The following is a 20,338-nucleotide window of genomic DNA, read 5'->3' on the forward strand; positions in this document are numbered from 1 at the left end:
CCCGCCACCACGCCCGGCTAGTTTTTTGTATTTTTAGTAGAGACGGGGTTTCACCATGTTAGCCAGGATGGTCTCGATCTCCTGACCTCGTGATCCACCCGCCTCGGCCTCCCAAAGTGCTGGGATTACAGGGTTGAGCCACCGCGCCCGGCCAATAATAAAATTTTTAAAGTGAGTTAGGCAAAGCAAATATCCAGCGGACAAGGCCTCAAGGGGTAAGAGTCATGGACATAGCTTTAACTATCTTTGCCTGACGCCAAATACCTGAAAATTCAGATGTTCATGCAAGATAAAGGGGTAATTTTTCTCCTCCTCCCAGTGGTCACCCGCAGCATTCGGTTAAGCGGCTCTCCACCTCGCTCATTTCGGTCTAACCGGATTTACACAAATTCACTGTACACGTGCCTGGGGCGGGCAAACCCGGAAAAGACGCCAAGTCCCGCAGGAGAAAGGAGGAGCCAACTGCGCCGGAGGAGGAGTTTCTGCCGACACTTCCGGATTGGCCGCTACAGCCGGAGGTCCTTCGACGCTGTGCTCCCGGCAGCGGCGCTCTGCCAGGTGGGGCCGGAGCTGCGAGGAGGGGTCGGCGCCTTGCGGGCAGCTCCCTTCCCGCCTCTGCAGTGGACTTGGCCGCAGAATCGGGGTCCCGGGCTCCTGGAACTTGTTCCGGCCAGGCCGCGGCAAGGAGGTCACTCCAGCCGGTGGAACCCGGGTCAGGGGCGGGTGACCGGACTCGGGCGGGGGAGGCGGGACGAAGGAGGGGATCGGGCCCAAGGGGGACGAGGAGGGTCTCAGGACCCCGATATCTCGGGACGGGCGTCTTGCCGCTCCGGGCCCAGCTGCCCCTCCGACACATACTCGGTGCGCAGACAATGGGGGGGTCCCTTGTCGCTCCTGGAGGGAACCCGAGCCCCACCCCCAATTCCACGCCTCCCACTATCCCCAGATCTCTCTGGACCGCATTCGTCCCCTTCTCGTCCTCATGGCGGACAAGAAACTGGTGGTGGTTTTCGGAGGCACAGGTGAGCGAAACCCCAGACTGGGGCCCCTGCAGAACCAGGGCTCCCAACCCTGAAGACCGCCCGTCCAGGGGTCTGCAGGGAGGGGAAAGGTCAGTGGGACCGACCCGGGTTGGGGCTGTGGTCGCAGGAACGAGGCCAGAATTGCTTTCCATTTTTTTTTTTTTAGACGGAGTTTTGCTCTGTCACCCAGGCTGGGGCGCAATGGCACGATCTTGGCTCACTGCAACCTCTGCCTCCCGGGTTCAAGCTATTCTCCTGCCTCAGCCTCCCAAGTAGCTGGGATTACGCGCATGCCACCATGCTCGGCTAATTTTTGTATTTTTAGTGGAGTCCGGGTTTCAGGGTTTCATCGTATTGGTCAGGCTGGTCTCAAACTCCTGACTTCAGGTGATCGACCCGCCTCGGCCTCCCGAAGTGCTGGTATTACAGGCGTGAGCCGCCACGCCCGACCTGCTTTCCAAATTAAAAAAAAACAAGTTACTTAACTTACTTGAATAGAAGTACTTGAACATGATACCAAAATTAAATCTTCCTAGCCTCCTCTTCTACCTCATCTATCGGTCGCCATTACCAAGTTTCTTGAATATCCTGCCAGAGTAGATAACACGTTATCATTTTTAAAAATGATAGCATATTATTTCACCCTTATTTTTTTATTTATACATATTTAATATCTATAACAGCTTTATTGAGATATAATTCGCATACTATACAATCCACCTGTTTAAAGTGTGCAACTCACTGGTTTCTAGTGTATTCACAGAATTGTACAACCATCACCACAATCAATTTTAGAAAATTCCCATCACTGCAAAAAGAAACTCTGGCCCAGGTGCAGTGACTCAACCCTGTAATCCCAGCACTTTAGTTGGACCAAGTGGGCAGATCGCTTGAGCTGAGGAGTTTGAGACCAGCCTAAGCAACATGGCAAAACCTTGTCTCTACAAAAAAAATACAAAAATTAGCCGGGCATGGTGTCATGCACCTATAGCTACCTGGGAGGTTGAGGTGGGAGGATCACCTGAGTCCAGTAGGTCAAGGCTGCAATGACCTGATTATGCCACTGCACTCCGGCCTGGGTGACAGAGTGAGACCTGAGCTCAAAAAAAAAAAAAAAAGAACTCCATGAACCCATGAATAGTTACTCCCCATTCTAACTCCTCCCAGCCAACCCCTAGAAAGCTCCAATCTACTTTTGGTATCTATGGATTTATCTATTCGGGACATTTCATATGAATAAAATCATAATATGTAGCCTTTTCTGTCTGGCTTCTTTCAATTAGCATGTTTTCAAAGTTTGTTCATGTTATAGTATGTGTCCGGGCTTTACTCTTTTTTTTTTTTTGAGACAAGAGTCCCCCTCTGTTGCCCAGGCCGCAGTACAGTGGCGTGATCTCTGCTCACTGCAACCTCTGCCACCCGGGTTCAAGCAATTCTCCTGTGTCACCCTCCTGAGTAACTGGGACTACTGGCGTAAGCCACCATGCCTGCCTAATTTTTGTACTTTTAGTAGAGATGGGGTTTTGCTATGTGGGCCAGACTAGTCTCAAACTCCTGACCTCAGGTGATCTGCCCACCTCAGCTTTCTAAAGTGCTGGGATTAGAGGTGTGAGCCACCGCACCTGGCCAGCTTTACTCTTTTTTTTTTTTTTTGAGACAGAGTTTCTCTCTTGTTGTCCAGGCTGGAGTGCAATGGCGCGATCGCTGCTCGCTGCAACCTCTGCCTCCTGGGTTCAAGCAATTCTCCTGCCTCAGCCTCCCAAGTAGCTGGGATTACAGGTGTGTACCACCACACTCAGCTAATTTTATAGTTTTTTAGTAGAGACGGGGTTTCACCATGTTGGTCAGGCTGGTCTCGAACTCCTGACAGCTTTACTCATTTTTATAGCTAATATTCCACTGTATGGATAGACCACATTCTGTTTATCCATTCATCAATGGATGGATACTTGATTTATTTCCACTTTTTGGCTGTTATGAATAATGCTGCCGTGAACATTGGTGTACACTTTTTTCTGAGTCAGGGTCTTGCTTTGTTGCCCAGGCTGGAGTGCAGTGGCTCAGTCATCGCTCACTGCACCTTTGACTTCCAAGCCTCAAGCAATTGTCCTGCCTCAATCTCCTGAGTAGCTGGAACTTTAGATGAGCGCTAACAGGCTAGCTGATATTTTAATTTTTTGTAGAGACAGAGTCTCGCCCTGCTGCCCAGACTGGTCTCAAACTCCTGGCCTCAAGCAAAACTCACCCCCCTTACCCTCCCAAAGTGCTTAGATTACAGTTATGAGCTACTGTGCCTGGCCTCAGTCCTTATTTTTGATGCATTTCCGTGTAAATTGCAGATATGTGTACACTGCCCTTCCATACTAAGGCATGCATGACATTAGCTAGAATTCAGTATTTGTTTACAGATTTTTTTTAAATTATGAGGTATATATAATAATTTTTTTTTTTTTTTTTTGGAGACAGGGCCTTACTCTGTCACCCAGGCTGGCGTGCAGTGGTATGTGTGATCACGGCTCACTGCAGCCTCAACAACCTCCCAGGCTGAGGCTTTCCTCCAGCCTCAGCCTCCCTGGTAGCTGCGACTAGAGGCACATGCCACCATGCCCAGCTAATTTTTGTATTTTTTTGTAGAGATAGGGTTTCGCCTTGTTGCCGGTTTCCCCACATTGCCCAGGCGGGTCTCAAACTCCTGGGCTCAAGAGATCTGCCTGACTCAGCCTCCCAAAGTATCAGGATTATGGGCATGAGCCACTGTGCCCAGCTGCAGTGCGCAAAATCTTAAGGGTACATCTGACAGATGCGCATGCCTGTGTGACTCAAGCTCCATCGAGATCGGAATAAGTTTTTGTATTCCTTTCTTTTAACTATTTTTCTTTGTCCCGTTTTTGAGCAGATCTTAATATGGTTGTATATCTGAATATGGCTGTATATTCTACTTCAGGAAGAATTCAAATCCCATCAAGATCTGAATATGTTTTTTTTTGTTTTGTTTTGAGACAAAGTCTTACTCTGTCACCCAGGCTGGAGTGCAGTGGCACGATCTCGGCTCACTGCAGCCTCTGCCACCCTGGTTCAAGCGATTCTCCTGCCTCAGCCTCCCGAGTAGTTGGGATTACAGGCTCCTGCCACGTGCCCAGCTAATTTTTTTTTTTTTTTTTTGAGACGGAGTCTTGCTCTGTCGCCCAGGCTGGAGTACAGTGGCTCAATCTCGGCTCACTGCAAGCTCCACATCCCGGGTTCACGCCATTCTCCTGCCTCAGCCTCCCAAGTAGCTGGGTCTACAGGCACCTGCCACCATGCCTGGCTAAGTTTTTGTATTTTTAGTAGAGACGGGGTTTCACTGTGTTAACCAGAACAGTCTCGATCTCCGGACCTCGTGATCTTCCCGCCTCGGCCTCCCAAAGTGCTGGAATTACAGTTGTGAGCCACCGCGCCTGGCCTAATTTTTTTTATTTTTAGTAGAGACGGGGTTTCACCATCTTGGCTAGGCTGGTCTTGAACTGACCTCGTGATCCACCCACCTCAGCCTCCCAAAGTGCTGGGATTACAGCCACTAAACCCAGCCTGAATATGGTTTTGTATTCTACTTTTTTTACTTTATTACATCATAAATATTTTTACCTTTATTTTTTTGAAACCAAGTTTTGCTCTTGTTGCCCAGGCTGGAGTGCAATGGCACGATCTTGGCTCACCGCAACCTCTGCTCTTCCCGGGTTCAAGCAATTCTCCTGCCTCAGTCTCTTGAGTAGCTGGGATTACAGGCATGTGCCACCACGCCTGGCTAATTTTGTGTTTTTAGTAGAGACAGTGGTTTCTCCATGTTGGTTAGGGTGTTCTCGAACTCCCGACCTCAGGTGATCCACCCGCCTTGGTCTCAAAGTGCTGGGATTACAGATGTGAGCCACTGCGCCGGCCCTTTTTTTTTTGAGAGGGAGTCTCACTTTGTCACCCAGGTCACCCAGGCTGGAGTGCAGTGGCGTGATCTGGGCTCACTGCAAGCTCCACCTCCTGGGTTCAAGTGATTCTCCTGCCTCAGCCTTGAGTAGCTGTGACTACAGGCGCCCGCCACCACGCCTGGCTAAGTTTTTGTATTTTTAGCAGAGACGGGGTTTCACCGTATTAGCCAGGATGGTCTCGATCTCCTGACCTTGTTATCCACCCGCCCTGGCCTCCCAAAGTGCTGTGATTACAGGCGTGACCCACCGTGCCTGGCCTTTTTTTTTTTTTTTTTCTGATATAGATTCTCACTCTGTCATCCAGGCTGCAGTGCCATGGCGCAATCTCAGCTCACTGCGACCTCCGCCTCCTGGGTTCCAGCAATTCGTGTGCCTCAGCCTTCTGAGTAGCAGGGAGTATGGGCATGTGCCACCACACCCAGCTAATTTTTGTATTTTATTTTATTTTATTTTATTTTTTTTTTTTTTTTTTTTTGAGGCGGAGTCTTCACTCTGTCGCCCAGGCTGGAGTGCAGTGGCACCATCTCGGCTCACTGCAAGCTCCGCCTCCCGGGTTCGCGCCATTCTCCTGCCTCAGCCTATTTTTGTATTTTTTGATAGAGGTGGGGTTTCACCAAGCCAAGATCGTACCACTGCACTTCAGCCTGGGCGATAGAGTGAGACTTCATCTTAAAAAAAAATAAATAAATAAAATAAAATAAAAATAATTGGCCGGGCGCGGTGGCTCAAGCCTGTAATCCCAGCACTTTGGGAGGCCGAGACGGGCGGATCACGAGGTCAGGAGATCGAGACCATCCTGGCTAACATGGTGAAACCCCGTCTCTACTAAAAAATACAAAAAACTAGCCGGGCGAGGTGGCGGGCGCCTGTAGTCCCAGCTACTCGGGAGGCTGAGGCAGGAGAATGGCGTAAACCCGGGAGGCGGAGCTTGCAGTGAGCTGAGATCCGGCCACTGCACTCCAGCCTGGGCGACAGAGCGAGACTCCGTCTCAAAAAAAAAATAAAAAAAAAATAAAAAATAAAAATAAAAATAATTGAATGAGAATCATCGCTGAGAAGGTTTCCTGGATGTTCCTTGCTGTGGTGGAGCACTCCCTTCAGGGTTTCGCCCTTCAGTGGGGCTTTCAGGCAGGTTTGACCTGGGAGGTGTTTTTGACTCTTTATAGGTGCCCAGGGTGGCTCTGTGGCCCGCACGCTCCTGGAAGATGGAACATTCAAGGTTCGAGTGGTAACCCGAAACCCTGGGAAGAAGGCAGCAAAGGAGCTGAGGCTGCAAGGTGCAGAAGTAGTGAAGGGAGACCAAGATGACCAGGTCAGCATGGAACTGGCCCTGAATGGGGCTTACGCCACCTTCATTGTGACCAATTACTGGGAGAGCTGCAGCCAGGAGAAGGAGGTCAAGCAGGTGAGGGCAAGCAGGAGCTGCAGGGAGGCTGGGCCAGGCTAGGAGCAGAGCGCCTGGGAGGAGCTCCAACTCTGCAGGGAGGGCTGACCACTGCAGGCCTTTCCCTCTCCTTCATGCCTCTGCCTGCTCTAGGCTGTGAAGCAGGTGGACGCTGTTGCGTCCAATGACTTTTTTTTTTTATTTGAGACAGTCTCAGTCTCACTGAGCAACCACACCTGGTCTGTTTGTTTGTTTTTTAATGAAAAATGTTAGAAGTTGCTTTTTTAAAAAAAGAATGTACACTTTTATTTTAGATTCGGGGGTACATGCACAGGTTTGTTACATTGGTATATTGAGTGATGCTGGGGTCTGGGGTGTGACCGGACCTGTCACCCAGGTAGTGGGCACAGTACCCAGTAGGTAGGTTTTCAACCCTTGCCTCCTTCCCTCCCATGGTCCCCAGTGTCTGTTGTTGCCTTCATGCCCACGTGTACCCATCCAAACTTGTTATTAGCCTTGACCCTTTCTTCAATTATGGTCTTACCTAGAAACCCATTATATAGAACGTACAAAGACAACTTCTTTGATTAACACAGATCTTTTTTGGTTTTTTTTTTTTTTGAGACGGAGTCTCGCTCTGTCCCCCAGGCTGGAGTGCGGTGGCGCAATCTTGCCTCACTGCAAGCTCCGCCTCCCGGGTTACATGCCATTCTCCTGCCTCAGCCTCCCGAGTAGCTGGGACTATGGGCGCCTGCCACCATGCCCGGCTAATTTTTTGTATTTTTAGTAGAAATGGGGTTTCACCATGTTAGCCAGGATGGTTTCAATCTCCTGACCTTGTGATCCGCCCGCCTCGGCCTCCCAAAGTGCTGGGATTACAGGCATGAGCCACTGTGAATGGCCAGATCTTTTAAGACGGAGTCTCGTTCCATCGCACAGCCTGGAGTGCAGTGGTGGAATCTCAGCTCACGGCAACCTCTGCCTCCCAGATTCAAGCAAATTCTCCTGCCTCAGCCTCCCAAGTAGCTTGGATTACAGGTAGCACCAGCACGCCCAGCTAATTTTTGTATTTTTAGTAGAGACAGGGTTTCACCATGTTGGCCAGGCCGGTCTTGAACTCCTGACCTCATCTGATCTGCTCGCCTTGGCCTCCCAAAGTGCTGGGATTACAGGCGTAAACCACATGCCCGGCCCTAAGCAGATCTTATTTCTTTTCTTTCTTTCTTTTGAGACTGAGTTTCGCTCTTTTTGCCCAGGCTGGAGTGCAATGGCGCAATCTTGGCTCACCGCAATCTCCGCCTCCCGGGTTCAAGTGATTCTCCTGCCTCAGCCTCCCGAGTAGCTGAGATTACAGGCATGTGCCACCATGCCTGGCTAATTTTTTTGTATTTTTAGTAGAGACGGGGTTTCTACATGTTGGTCAGGCTGGTCTCGAACTCCTGACCTCAGGTGATCTGCTTGCCTCGGCCTCCCAAAGTGCTGGGACTACAGTTGTGAGCCACCGCGCCCAGCCCAGGAGATCTTATTTCTAATCCTGATGATTCCGTGTGGGCTTCCTGGTACTGTCACAACAAAGGACCACAATCCACGTGGCTTAAAACCATAGAAATCAGCCGAGCGCAGTGGCTCACGCTTGTAATCCCAGCACTTTGGGAGGCCAAGGCGGGCGGATCACTTGAAGTCAGGAGTTTGAGACCAGCCTGGCCAAGACAGTGAAACCCCGTCTCTACTAAAAATACAAAAATTAGTTGGGCGTGGTGGTGGGCGCCTGTAATCCCAGCTACTCAGGAGGCTGAGGCAGGAGGATGGCTTGAACCCGAGAGGTGGAGGTTGCAGTGAGCCAAGATTGTGCCACTGCACTCCAGCCTGGGCAACAGAGGTAGACTCTGTCTCAAAAACAAAACAAAAACAAAAATCATAGAAATCGATTCTCTGATATTCTAGAAGCTAGAAGTCCAAAATCAAGGTGTCAGCAACGTCACCCTCTCTCCAGAGGCTTTGAGGCTGGGTGCGGTGGTTCATGCTTGTAATCTCAGCACTTTGGGAGGCTGAGGTGGGCAGATCACTTAAGGTCAGGAGTTCAAGACCAGCCTGGCCAACACGGCAAAACCCTGTCTCTATAAAAATTACAAAAATTAGCCAGGCATGGTGGCGGGCGCCTGTAGTCCCAGCTACTCAGGAGGGTGAGGCAGGAGAATTGCTTGAATCCAGGAAACGGAGGCTGCAGTGAGCAGAGATCGCACCACTGCACTCCAGCCTGGGTGACAGAGCAAGAGTCCGTCTTAAAAAAACAAAACAAAACAGGCCGGGCGCGGTGGCTCACGCCTGTAATCCAGCAATTTGGGAGGCCAGGCGGGTAGATCACGAGGTCAGGAGATCGAGACGATCCTGGCTAACACAGTTAAACCCTGTCTCTACTAAAAATAGAAAAAAATTAGCCGGGTGTGGTAGCGGGCGCCTGTAGTCCCAGCTACTCAGGAGGCTAAGACAGGAGAATGGCGTGAACCTGGGAGGCAGAGCTTGCAGTGAGCCACGATTGTGCCACTGCACTTCAGCCTGGGTGACAAAGTGAGACTCCGTCTCAAAACAAAACGAAACAAAACAAGGGGTTCGAGGGAAATCCTTCTTCACTGTTTCCAGCTTCTTGTGGCTCCAGGTGTTCCTTGGCTTGTAGCCACAAAGCTCCCATCTCTGCTTCCCTCTTCACATGGCCTTCTCCAACTTCATCTCCTCTTCTGTCTCTCATAAGTACCCTGGTTACTGGATTTAGGTCCCATCTAGTTAGTGCAGGATGTTCCCATCTCAAGATCCTTCACATAATTACATCTGCCAAGACCCTTTTTCTGAATAAGGTCACATTCACACGTTTCAGGAGTGAGGATGTGGCGTATCTTTTTGGAGGCCACCGTCCGAATCCCTGCATCACCTCATGCAGTAGGTAGTGTTGTCATCTGCATTTAACCAACGAGCTCAGGATGGTGCCATCACTTGTCCAGGGTCACACAGCTTGTACATGGCAGAGCCTGATTGGAACCTATGCAGCTGTGGTGTCACTATAGTCTCCCAGGGCTCTCCAAGGAAGATGGCTGAGCTCCGTGGGCAGGGTGTTCTCACACCAGCAGAAATGGGACACGTGCATTATCCTTTGGGCCTCCATGCAGGCCGTCCCCCTGCAGCCGACCTCCTCGCCCCTCCTGTGTTGCACATGGTGGGCCAGAGTTGGTGGCTGGTAGAAGGCTTCCAGGGCTGTGTTAACGGGTGTGCTGTCGTATGTGAACATCATTCCAGGAGAGGGGGCCTCCTCAGGGGTAAGTGGGGTCTGGCTGTTAACCTTGCAGATGGTGGCCGCTCTGGGATTAGAACACTGGGGCCGTGACCAGGGACAGACGTCCTTCCTCTGAGCCTTGTGATCTCTCTTTCCCTGCCCTCCAGGGGAAGCTGCTCGCTGATCTTGCCAAGCATCTGGGCCTCCACTATGTGGTCTATAGCGGCCTAGAGAACATCAAGAAGCTGACGGCAGGGAGATTGACCGTGGCGCACTTTGACGGCAAAGGAGAGGTGGAGGAATATTTCCGAGACATCGGCGTTCCCATGACCAGTGTGCGGCTGCCCTGCTATTTCGAGAACTTCCTCTCCCACTTCTTGCCCCAGAAAGCCCCAGATGGAAAGAGCTACTTGCTGAGTGAGTGCCCTTCCTCGCACATGGTGAGGCAGAGCTCTCCACCTTGTGAAGCTGTTAGTGTAGCAGACCTTGGGCCGCTGTCACGTGGTACCAGGTCCGAGCCATGGCTCCCTCACGTTGGGCCCAGGACTGAGCATGTCCTGTCAGCTTGTGGGGCCTCCACTTCCTGTTCTGTGAGATGGGCTTTATACTGAGGTTTGCAAGGGTGGCAAGATCTACTGAGACAGTGATGATGCAATGCTCGCTTGGTCCATTGGAAGGCTTTACAGAGAGGACCTAGTGATTGTCAGTTCTCCTTCAAAGATAAGGAGGAGGACCAGGCGCGGTGGGTCACGCCTATAATCCCAGCACTTTGGGAGGCTGAGGTGGGGATATCACCTGAGGTCAGGAGTTCGAGACCAGCCTGGCCAACATGGTGAAACCCCGTCTCTACTAAAAATACAAAAATTAGCCAGCCCGGCGTGGTGGTGCACACCTGTAATCCCAGCTACTTGGGAAGCTGAGGCAGGAGAATTGCTTGAACCCAGGAGGCGGAGGTTGCAGTGAGCTGAGATCGTGGCACTGCACTCTAGCCTGGGCGACAGAGCAAGACCCCGTGACAAAAAAAAAGACTGGGCGCAATGGCTCAGGCCTGTAATCCCAGCACTTTGGGAGGCTGAGGAGGGTGGATCACAGGGTCTGGAGATCGAGACCATCCTAGCTAATATGGTGAAAGCCTGTCTCTACTAAAAATACAAAAAATTAGCCAGGCGTGGTGGCGGGCGCCTGTAGTCCCAGCTACTCTGGAGGCTGAGGCAGGAGAACGGTGTGAACCCGAGAGGCGGAGCTTGCAGTGAGCCGAGATGGCGCCACTGCACTCCAGCCTAGGCGACAGAGCAAGACTCTGCCTCAAAAAAAAAAAAAAACCTCCAGTCAGGGATATCTCCTGCTCCGGTCTCTGAGCTCTGTGCCCTCGAGCTCCTAGGGGATCTGAACAGGTAGCTGCATTGGCCCGTCTCTAGGTAAGAGGATGGCACCCAAGCATTCCACGGGCCACACCCAGACCCTTGCCAGCCTCCCATCTACAAAACCTCAGCCTGGAAAGTTGCAAGTCATTCATTCATTCAGGATTTATCAAGCTTTTATCATGGACGTGCTGCTCTGGGCCAGCCCTTGGTGTCTCGTTAATCAGGATTTCTGGTAAGTGAGTTGGTATTTAGAGTATCCACCCAGAGGTGGACATTCCAGCTTCCAGGAATTTAGGATGTGACAGAGTACTTCAGGCTGGTGCCTCAGGATCAGCGGAGACCCTGGGCTCCAGCCGCACTCTCTGTAGCAGCTTTCAAAGTCCTTTTCCTTTGTCCCTTGTCCATCATCCTAGCGCTGAGAGAGCTGGGCAGGCCCAGGTTCTTAGCCCCATTCTGGGAATGCAGCAACCCAGACTCAGAGAGCCTCAACAGCCTGCCCCAGGTGGCAGTAGCTGGATTCCATCCTGCTTCCTGACTCAATTCCACTGCTACCTCTGTGCTACCACAAATAGCAAGACATATCTTAGCTATGCCTGAGTGCTGGAGTATGCAGCTGACTGCTGGGAAGAACCAGCTTGGACCCTTTGGAGAGGGGCTCTGTCCCTGCCCGGGTCTTCCCTTGGGACATGTGCCAGCTCATGTCTGTGCCCCACAGGCCTGCCCACAGGTGACGTTCCCATGGATGGCATGTCTGTGTCCGACCTGGGTCCCGTGGTGCTCAGCCTGCTGAAGATGCCAGAAAAATACATCGGCCAGAACATCGGGCTGAGTACTTGTAGGCACACGGCTGAGGAGTACGCTGCCCTGCTCACCAAGCACACCCACAAAGTCGTGCATGATGCCAAGGTGGGCCTCCCACCCCGAGGGACTCAGGCAGCCGTGTCAGGGCTTTCTAGCTCCCCATAGGGAGGGTGTATCCAGGGCTGCCCACCCCTCTGGGAAATGCATCTAAATTCATTTGTTCATTGTCAACGTTTATTTTCTTTTGAGACGGAGTCTTGCTCTGCTGCCCGGGCTGGAGTGCAGTGGCCGGATCTCAGCTCACTGCAAGCTCCGCCTCCCGGGTTTACGCCATTCTCCTGCCTCAGCCTCCCGAGTAGCTGGGACTACAGGCGCCTGCCACCTCGCCCGGCTAGTTTTTTGTATTTTTTAGTAGAGACGGGGTTTCACCGTGTTAGCCAGGATGGTCTCGATCTCCTGACCTCGTGATCCGCCTGTCTCGGCCTCCCAAAGTGCTGGGATTACAGGCTTGAGCCACCGTCAACGTTTATTTTCTGCTGTTCTAGGAGCTAAGTGGCCACAGAGTGAAATTTCTGGCTTAGATGTTTTGGCCAAGAAGCGAGAAAAGCTTCCAGGAGGAGGGGTGAAAATGCAGGCCCTGCTGGGCTCCTCTGTGGGAGGGGATTTGAAGGGAAAGAGTCTAGAAAGAGAGGCCCAACCCCTGCCCCCAATATTGGCCTGGCTGGGTGGGCAGGAGGCCTACTGGACAGACTCTTGGGTACCTGTTTTCTAATGTCCGTCATTACCATTAGGAAAGTAAGACCTACTCATTAAAGAATCTGGAAGGCCGGGTGCAGTGGCTCATGCCTGTAATCCAGAACTTTGGGAAGCTGAGGTAGGTGGATCACCTGAGGTCAGGAGTTCGAGACCAGCCTGGCCAACATGGTGAAACTCCATCTCTACTAAAAATAAACAAATTAGCTGGGTGTGGTGGTAGGCGCCTGTAATCCCAGCTACTTGGGAGGCTAAGGCAGGAGAATCACTGGAACCCAGGAGGCGGAGTTTGTAGTGAGCCAAGATCATGCCATTGCACTCCAGCCTGGGTGACAGAACGAGACTCCAAACAAACAAACAAAAAGAATCTGGGAAACACTGGAGTCCTTAAAACACAAAAGTTGGGCTGGGCGTGGTGGCTCACGCCTGTAATCCCAGCACTTTGGGAGGCTGAGGCAGGCGGATCACGAGGTCAGGAGATCGAGACCATCCTGGCTAACACGGTGAAGCCCCGTCTCTACTAAAAATACAAAAATTAGCCGGGCGTGGTGGCGGGCGCCTATAGTCCCAGCTACTCGGGAGGCTGAGGCAGGAGAATGGCGTGAACCCAGGAGGCGGAGCTTGCAGTGAGCCTAGATCTTGCCACTGCACTCCAGACTAGGGGACAGAGCGAGACTCTGTCTCAAAATAAACAAAGAAACAAAAGACAAAAGTTGAGCTGGGTATGGTGGCTCACACCTATAATCCCAGCACTGTGGGAGGCCCAGCTGGGTAGATCACGAACTCAGGAGCTGGAGACCAGCCTGGCCAACATGGTGAAACAGTGTCTCTACTAAAAATAGAAAAATTAGCCGGCATGGTTGCAAGCACCTGTAACCCCAACCATTAGGGAGGCTGAGGCAGGAGAATTGCTTGAACCTGGGAAGCGGAGGTTGCAGTGAACCGAGATCGCGCCACGGCATTCCACCCTGTGCAACAGAGCAAGACTCCATCTCAGACCAAAAAAAAAAAAAAAAAAAGACAAAAGTTGGTTGGGCACATTGGCTAATACCTGTAATCCCAGCACTTTGGGAGGCTGTGGCAGGAGGATTGCTTGAGCCCAGGAGTTGAAGACAAACCTAGGCAACATAGTGAGACCCCATCTCTACAAAACATACAAAAATAACCCGATTGTGGTAGTGAGCACCTGTTGCCCCAGCTATTCAGGAGGCCAAGGCAGGAGGATCACTTGAGCCTAGGTCTTGAGTTTAAGACCTGCCTGGGAACCATAGGGAGACCCCTTCTCTAGAAAAAATAAAAATTAGCCATGTGTGATGGTATGTGCCTATAGTCCCTGCTATTCAGGAGGCTGAGGTGGGAGGATTGCGTGAGCCCAGGAGTTCGAGGCTGCAGTGAGCTATGTGCACCCTACTGCCACTCTAGTCTGAACGACAGAATAAGACTCAGTCTTAACAACAACAAAGACAAAAGTCACCCTTAGAGCCCTACCGAGACCCAGTACAGTAATGGGAGGAGGCCGTGGCACAGAAAGGTTCAGGGTTCAGGGGGGTCAGCCTCCTGGGCTGAGATCTGGTTCCAGCCATTGAGACCTGCCAACGTGTAAGTTCAGGAACGTTTCCTGACCCCCCCCCTACCTGTTTTCTCATCTGTGAAATGAGTGTATCAATAGTATATACCCCTTTGGTTTGTTGAGGATTAAATGAAAAAAACTGCAAAAGCTTTGTTTTAGTACTATGCCTAACACCTCCAAAATATGCACTAAATGACTTACATTGCTTTAAAAAAGAAAAAGGCCTGAGCCAGGTCATGGAAGATTTGGGGAGCTGAGGAGTTAAGATTCAGCTCAGTGGGGATGGGAACAGCTTTGGTTTTTTGTTTGTTTGTCTTGTGTGTGTTGTTTTTGAGACGGTCTCACTCTTTTGTCCACGCTGGAGTGCAGTGACGTAATCATAGCTCACTGCAACCTCAACCTCCCAGGCTCAAGCAACCCAACCACCTGTGCCTCCCAAGTACCTGGGACTGTAGGTGCATGCCACTGGGCCTGGCTAATTTTTGAAAATTTTTTGTAGAGAAGGGGTCTCGCTTTGTTGCCTAGGCTGGTCTCGAACTCCTGGGCTCAAGCGATCCTCCTACCTCCACCTCCCCAAGTGCTGGGATGACAGGTGTGAGCCACCATGTCCGGTCAAGCTTTGGTTTTTGAGCAAGAAAGTGATGCAGGGAGGTCTCTGATTTGGAAGGGATTGAGATATTTTCATCTCATGATCTGAAAATAATAGTCTTTTTATTTATTTATTCATTTTTGAGACAGGGTCTCACTCTGTCACCCATGCTGGAGTACAATGGTGTGATCTCAGCTCACTGCAACCTCCACCTCCTGGATTCAAGCAGTTCTCCTGTCTCAGCCTCCTAAGTAGCTGGGATTACACGCATCCACCACCAGGCCCGGCTGATTTTTGTATTTTTGGTAGAGATGGGGTTTTACCGTGTTGGCCAGGCTGGTCTCAAACTCCTGGGCTCAAGTGATTTGCCTGCCTCAGCCTCCCCAAGTGCAGGGATTATGGGAATGAGCCACAGCCTCTGGCTAAGAACAATCTTTAAACTGATCTAGAATGTCAGGCTGCTCAGGAGAGTAGCGGTGTCTCAACTTTCGGCTTTTCTAACTTCTACTAAGTTTTCAAATGACCTTGTACTGAGGACCTGGGTCAGCGACCGAGATAGTAGTGGTTCTGGGTGTAGCAAGTCGGGAGACCCCAGCCCATCCGGCCTTCCCCCCGCCCCGGCCTGCCACCTCCCAGGGCACTGGAGGACACCGGCCACAACAGGCTTCTCTGCTTCCAGATGACTCCTGAGGACTATGAAAAGCTTGGCTTTCCCGGGGCCCGGGACCTGGCCAACATGTTCCGTTTCTATGCCCTGAGACCTGACCATGACATCGAGCTGACCCTGAGACTCAACCCCAAGGCCCTGACGCTGGACCAGTGGCTGGAACAGCACAAAGGGGACTTCGCCCTGCTGTGACCTGCCCATCTTGCAGCCCCTTGTGGGGGTTGGGGACACCAGAGGGGCAGAGGCACCGACATCTGAATAAAGCCATTGTTGTCCCAGATGGCTTCCAGGATTTGGCTTGGGGTGACAGCTGGGCACCAACACAGCAGTAAGAGGCGGTCCAGGGCTGAAGGGATCACTCAGTGACTGGGACGAGTGACCTACACGTGTGTTTACTCAAACAGGTGTGAAGTGGCCCGTTCTGACCTCAGCTAGCAGAGCAGCTCTGACCAGCAGCCTCTGTTCCCGTCACATTTGAAATTCATTTACAGACGGGGACATAGCACAGGACACAGAGGAGCCCCAGGAGCCACGCTTCCGACACACCCCTTTTCATCTCCAGAGTCAGTAAGGCCATCTGCACATGTGAGCTGGGGACAGGCTCTGCGGGGGGGCGGGGGAGGAAGGGGCGTCTCCCTTTCCTCCTCATCCTTGTCCTGGGAGGAGCCAGCCTTGGGGTGCTGTCCAGGACACAGGCGACCTTCAAACAGGTTGGAAAAAGGAAAATTGGATGTGGCAGAGCTGTGGCCCACAATGGACAGTGATTGGACACTGCTGGGAAAAGGTGATGCTGCCTGCAGCAAACGCTGGGAAGCAAAACTGAAGGAGAAACAACCCACCTTGCTTGCTGGGGTGGGTCACAGAGAATAGGGACAGAGGCTGAGAGACCAGTCATTTGCCTGAGAGTTTGTGGTCCATGGCAGTTCTGTGATTTTTTTTTTTTTTTTTTTTTTGAGACGGAGTCTCACTCTGTCACAGACTGGAGCACACTGGCGCGATCTCAGCTCACTGCAACCTCCGCCTCCTGGGTTCAAGTGATTCTCCTGCCTCAGCCTCCCAAGTAGCTGGGATTACAGGCACCCGCCACCATGCCCAGCTAATTTTTGTATTTTTAGTAGACACGGGGTTTCACCGTATTGTCCAGGATGGTCTCGATCTCTTGACCTTGTGATCTGCCCGCCTCGGCCTCCCAAAGTGCTGGGATTACAGGCATGAGCCACTGCACCCAGACAATTATTATTATTTAAGAGTCAAGGTCTCGCTCTGTTGCCCAGGCTGGAGTGCAGTGGCACAGTCATAGCTCGCTGCAGCCTTCACCTCCGAGGCTTAAGTGGTCCTGAGTAGCTGGGATTACAGTATGGGTATCAACCACTAAGCCCAGCAGTTCTGTGAATTTCAACACGTTTGGGTTTGTGTGACTACCATCATGATTTTTATTTTTTTACTTCCCCACCCTGGCTCTGGTACTCCAGGCACAAAAGTTCATTCTATCCACTGACTGAAGCATTTCTTTGACAATTTACCAGTATGCTGGGCCCTAAATACAATGTAGCAAAAAAAGGTATGCTCCCTGCCTTGAGGAGCTTCTATTTAGTGGGAGAGCCTGATAGAAACGCACAATAAATAGTTATGAATCCATGCCTGTAATCCTGGCACTTTGGGAGGCCGAGGTGGAGGAACGCTTTAGTTCAGGAGTTTGAGATGAGCCTGGGCAACAGAGCAAGACCCCATCTCTACTAAAAAAAAGAAATACAGGCCGGGCGCAGTGGGTCACACCTGTAATCCCAGCACTTTGGGAGGCGGAGGCAGGTGGATCACGAGGCCAGGAGATCAAGACCATCCTGGCTAACACGGTGAAACCCCGTCTCAGGCATGGTGGCGGGCGCCTGTAGTCCCAGCTACTCGGGATGCTGAGGCAGGAGAATTGCGTGAACCCAGGAGGCGGAGGTTGCAGTGAGCCCAGATGGCCTGGGCGACAGAGCGAGACTCCGTTTCAAAAAAAAAAAAAAAAGAAATACAAACAAAACTAGGGCCAGGCGTGGTGGCTCATGCCTGTAATCCCAGCACTTTGGGAGGCCAAGGCAGGTGGATCACTTGAGGTCAGGAGTTCGAAACCAACTTGGTCAACATGGAGAAACCCTGTCTCTACCAAAAAATACAAAAATTAGCTGGGCGTGGTGGCATGTGCCAGTAGTCTCAGCTACTCGGGAGGCTGAGGCAGGAGAATCAGTTGAACCCAGGAGGTGGAGGTTGTGGTGAGCTGAGACTACCACTGCACTCTATCCAGCTTGGGTGACAGAGACAGACTCTGTCTCAAAAACAAAAAACATAGAAGAAATGGTGGCAGGCATGGTGGCATGTGCCTGTACTCTTACCTACTCAGGAAGCTGTGGTGGGAGGATCACTTGAGCCCAGGAGGTCAAGGCTGTGGTGAGCTGTGACTGCACTACCGCACGTCAGCCAGGGCAACAGAGTGAAAACCTGTCTCAAAAAAATAAAACCCAAAAAACAAATTGACATAAGGGCTGCAAAAAACAAAACAGCAAGGATAAATAACAAATGGGGACAGGAGCAGCATTGGGGAAGGTGACCAGTAAGCTAAAGTCTGTGGATCATGCCCTTGGCCACATGACTGTGGACCCAGTTCACCTTTTACGTTCCCACCTGGCCCATTTGTGACCCTTCAAGGGTCATGACAAATCAGCAGAACTTCTGGTTAAAAGACGTGCACAGTACTTATCAACAAGCAAGAGTGGGAAACAAGCCTCTTGCAGGAGCTGTGCAGCTGCCGTCTTCCACATCAGAGCCGGCTCTGCAGTGCTACGAACACAGAGGGGCAGGGGCAGCTGGAGGCCTGTGGGCCTGGAGAGGATTCCTGCAGACAGAGAGGGGTTTGGTTGACAGGAAAGGAAACAAAGGCCAGTCCACCAGAACCCAAAGGACTATGAGTGAGGACGAGGCTCAGGTTGGAAACAACCCAAGCCCAGGCCTGAGGTGGGGACAGGGCTGAGGACCAATCCCTGAGAGCTGGCCTTGTCCACCCTCCTAATGTTTTGTTTTGTTTTGTTTTTGAGATGGAGTCTCGCTCTGCCACCCAGGCTGGAATCCTGTGGCGTGATCTCAGCTCACTGCAACCTCTGCCTTCCAGGTTCAAGGGGATCTCCTGCTTCAGCCTCCCGAGTAGCTAGGATTACAGGCACACACCACTACACCTGGTTAATTTTTGTATTTTTAGTAGAGACGGGGTTTTACCATGTTGGCCAGGCTGGTCTCGAATTCGTGACCTCATGATTCGCCCATCTTGGCCTCCCAAAGTGCTGGGATTACAGGCATGAGCCACCATGCCTGGCCCACCCTCCTAATTTTTAAGCAAGTGCCAAACATGCACCTCCCACAGGCTCACGGACCTAGAGATACTTTATTTTCTTCAGACAGGGTCTGGCTGTGTCACCTCGGCTGGAGTGCAGTTGCATGATCACAGCTCACTGCAGCCTTGAACTCCCCAGCTCAAGGAATCCTGCCACCTGAAGCTTTCCGAGGAGCTGAGACTACAGGTGCAAGCCTAAGTTTTTAAAATTTTTTGTAGAGATGGGGTCTCACTATCTTGCTCCTGAGCTCATGCAATCCTCCCTCCTTGGCCTCCTAAAGTGTTAGGATTACAGGCATGAGCCACCATGCCTGGCCCTTTTCTTGCATTTTTAAATACATGCGCCTACTCCGAAGCTATGAAGTCTGGTAACACATACATCAGGAGCACAAGTGGAAATAAACCAAACCCAGGCCTGGAAAGGAATTTTACAGCTGTTGCACGGCCACCTTTTTTTTTTTTTTTTTTTTGAGATGTAGTCTCGTGCTGTTGCCTAGGCTAGAGTGCAATGGCATGATCTCCACTCATTGCAACCTCCACCTCCTGAGTTCAAGCAATTCTCCTGTCTCAGCCTCCTGAGTAGCTGGGATTACAGGCGTGCACCACCACGCCTGGCTAATTTTTTTGTATTTTTGTAGAGACGGGGTTTCACCATGTTGGCCAGACTGGTCTTGAACTCCTGACCTCAACTGATCCACCCGCCTCGGCCTCCCAAAGTGCTGGGATTATAGGCGTGAGCCACCGGACCCAGCCATGTACAGCCACCTTCTAATCCCTTGAGGGAAGGATGCTTCAACACAACAACGGTTTCTGTTTAGCAAGAGAATCTGCCTTTCTCTTCCAAAGTCTTTCTCTAGACTTCTGCTTTGAAGCAATAGGACATGAATGAGACTCAGAGCGACTGGACCAGGAATAAGCCCAAGCTTTCACAAGAGACACAGTCTAGCTCCCCACTGCTGCGTCCCCAGGAGTTAGAATAGTGCCTGGTCCATACTGAGTGTCCACAGTAGTCAGGCAATCAATATTTCATTGATGAAAATACTGGGAAGTATCTGAGATGAGCAGAATGTCACTGCTGAGCCTCTCCTATCCGTCATCTCTTTCTCCACCTGACCCAGCGAATGGACTCACATCTCACCCTGCTCAGCCCGGAGCACCAGGGTGGACTGAGCTGTATATCAGGGCCCCTTCAGCCATGTCAGGCATAGAGCTCGGCTGGGAACCCAGAGTAGCCAAACTATAATATATAAAAATTTTGGCCAGGCATGGTGGCTCACACCTGTAATCTCAGCACTTTGGGAGGCCAAGGCAGGTGGATCACCTGAGGTCAGGAGTTCAAGACCAGCCTGGCCAACACTGTGAAATCCCCATCTGTACTAAAAATACAAAAATTAGCCAGGCGTGGTGGCATGCACCTGTAGTCCCAGCTACTCAGAAGACTGAGACAGGAGAATCACTTGAACCCAGGAAGCAGAGGTTGCACTGAGCAGAGATGATATCACTTCACTCCGGTATGGGCGACAGAGTGAGACTCTATGTCAAAAAAATAAAATAAAATTGAATGTAAAAGATGCAAAGACTCTGAAAAGAATGTAGA

At 51.3% G+C, this 20,338-nt stretch overlaps 2 protein-coding genes across 8 annotated transcripts in view; one reads left to right on the forward strand and one right to left on the reverse strand.

The window, feature by feature from the left end:
* Window positions 1-409, reverse strand: part of HMOX2 (heme oxygenase 2) — a 44,027-nt gene extending 43,618 nt beyond the window's left edge. The window contains exon 1 of the mRNA XM_025369832.1: window positions 265-409. The gene's annotated coding sequence lies outside the window, so the exon portion shown is untranslated. The remainder of the gene's footprint in view (window positions 1-264) is intronic.
* Window positions 217-15,654, forward strand: NMRAL1 (NmrA like redox sensor 1). 7 transcript variants are annotated; one of them, XM_025369824.1, is made up of 6 exons: window positions 217-558; window positions 947-1,022; window positions 6,148-6,386; window positions 9,798-10,047; window positions 11,710-11,900; window positions 15,387-15,654. In XM_025369824.1, exons 1-6 carry the CDS (start codon window positions 277-279, stop codon window positions 15,564-15,566), a joined length of 1,218 nt encoding a protein of 405 aa, XP_025225609.1. In that variant the 5' UTR covers window positions 217-276; the 3' UTR covers window positions 15,567-15,654. The 7 variants fall into 7 exon arrangements, 6 of the variants coding, with proteins under 6 accessions (XP_025225609.1, XP_025225612.1, XP_025225610.1 ...); XR_003117017.1 differs by having other exon boundaries at window positions 223-558; window positions 9,798-10,051; XM_025369825.1 differs by having other exon boundaries at window positions 468-701.
* Window positions 15,655-20,338: the final 4,684 nt, after the last annotated feature.

The sequence above is a fragment of the Theropithecus gelada genome, chromosome 20 (genome assembly GCF_003255815.1).
Source record: "Theropithecus gelada isolate Dixy chromosome 20, Tgel_1.0, whole genome shotgun sequence".
Taxonomy (NCBI): Eukaryota; Metazoa; Chordata; class Mammalia; order Primates; family Cercopithecidae; genus Theropithecus; species Theropithecus gelada.

What these genes read in the sequence shown, in the direction of transcription:
- NMRAL1 (XM_025369824.1), top strand. Translation starts at nt 277, where the DNA reads ATGTTCATGCAAGATAAAGGGGTAATTTTTCTCCTCCTCCCAGTGGTC. An exon ending in CGGCAGCGGCGCTCTGCCAG is followed by an intron (nt 559 to 946) that starts GTGGGGCCGGAG and finishes CACTATCCCCAG; the next exon opens with ATCTCTCTGGACCGCATTCG. An exon ending in GGTGGTTTTCGGAGGCACAG is followed by an intron (nt 1,023 to 6,147) that starts GTGAGCGAAACC and finishes GACTCTTTATAG; the next exon opens with GTGCCCAGGGTGGCTCTGTG.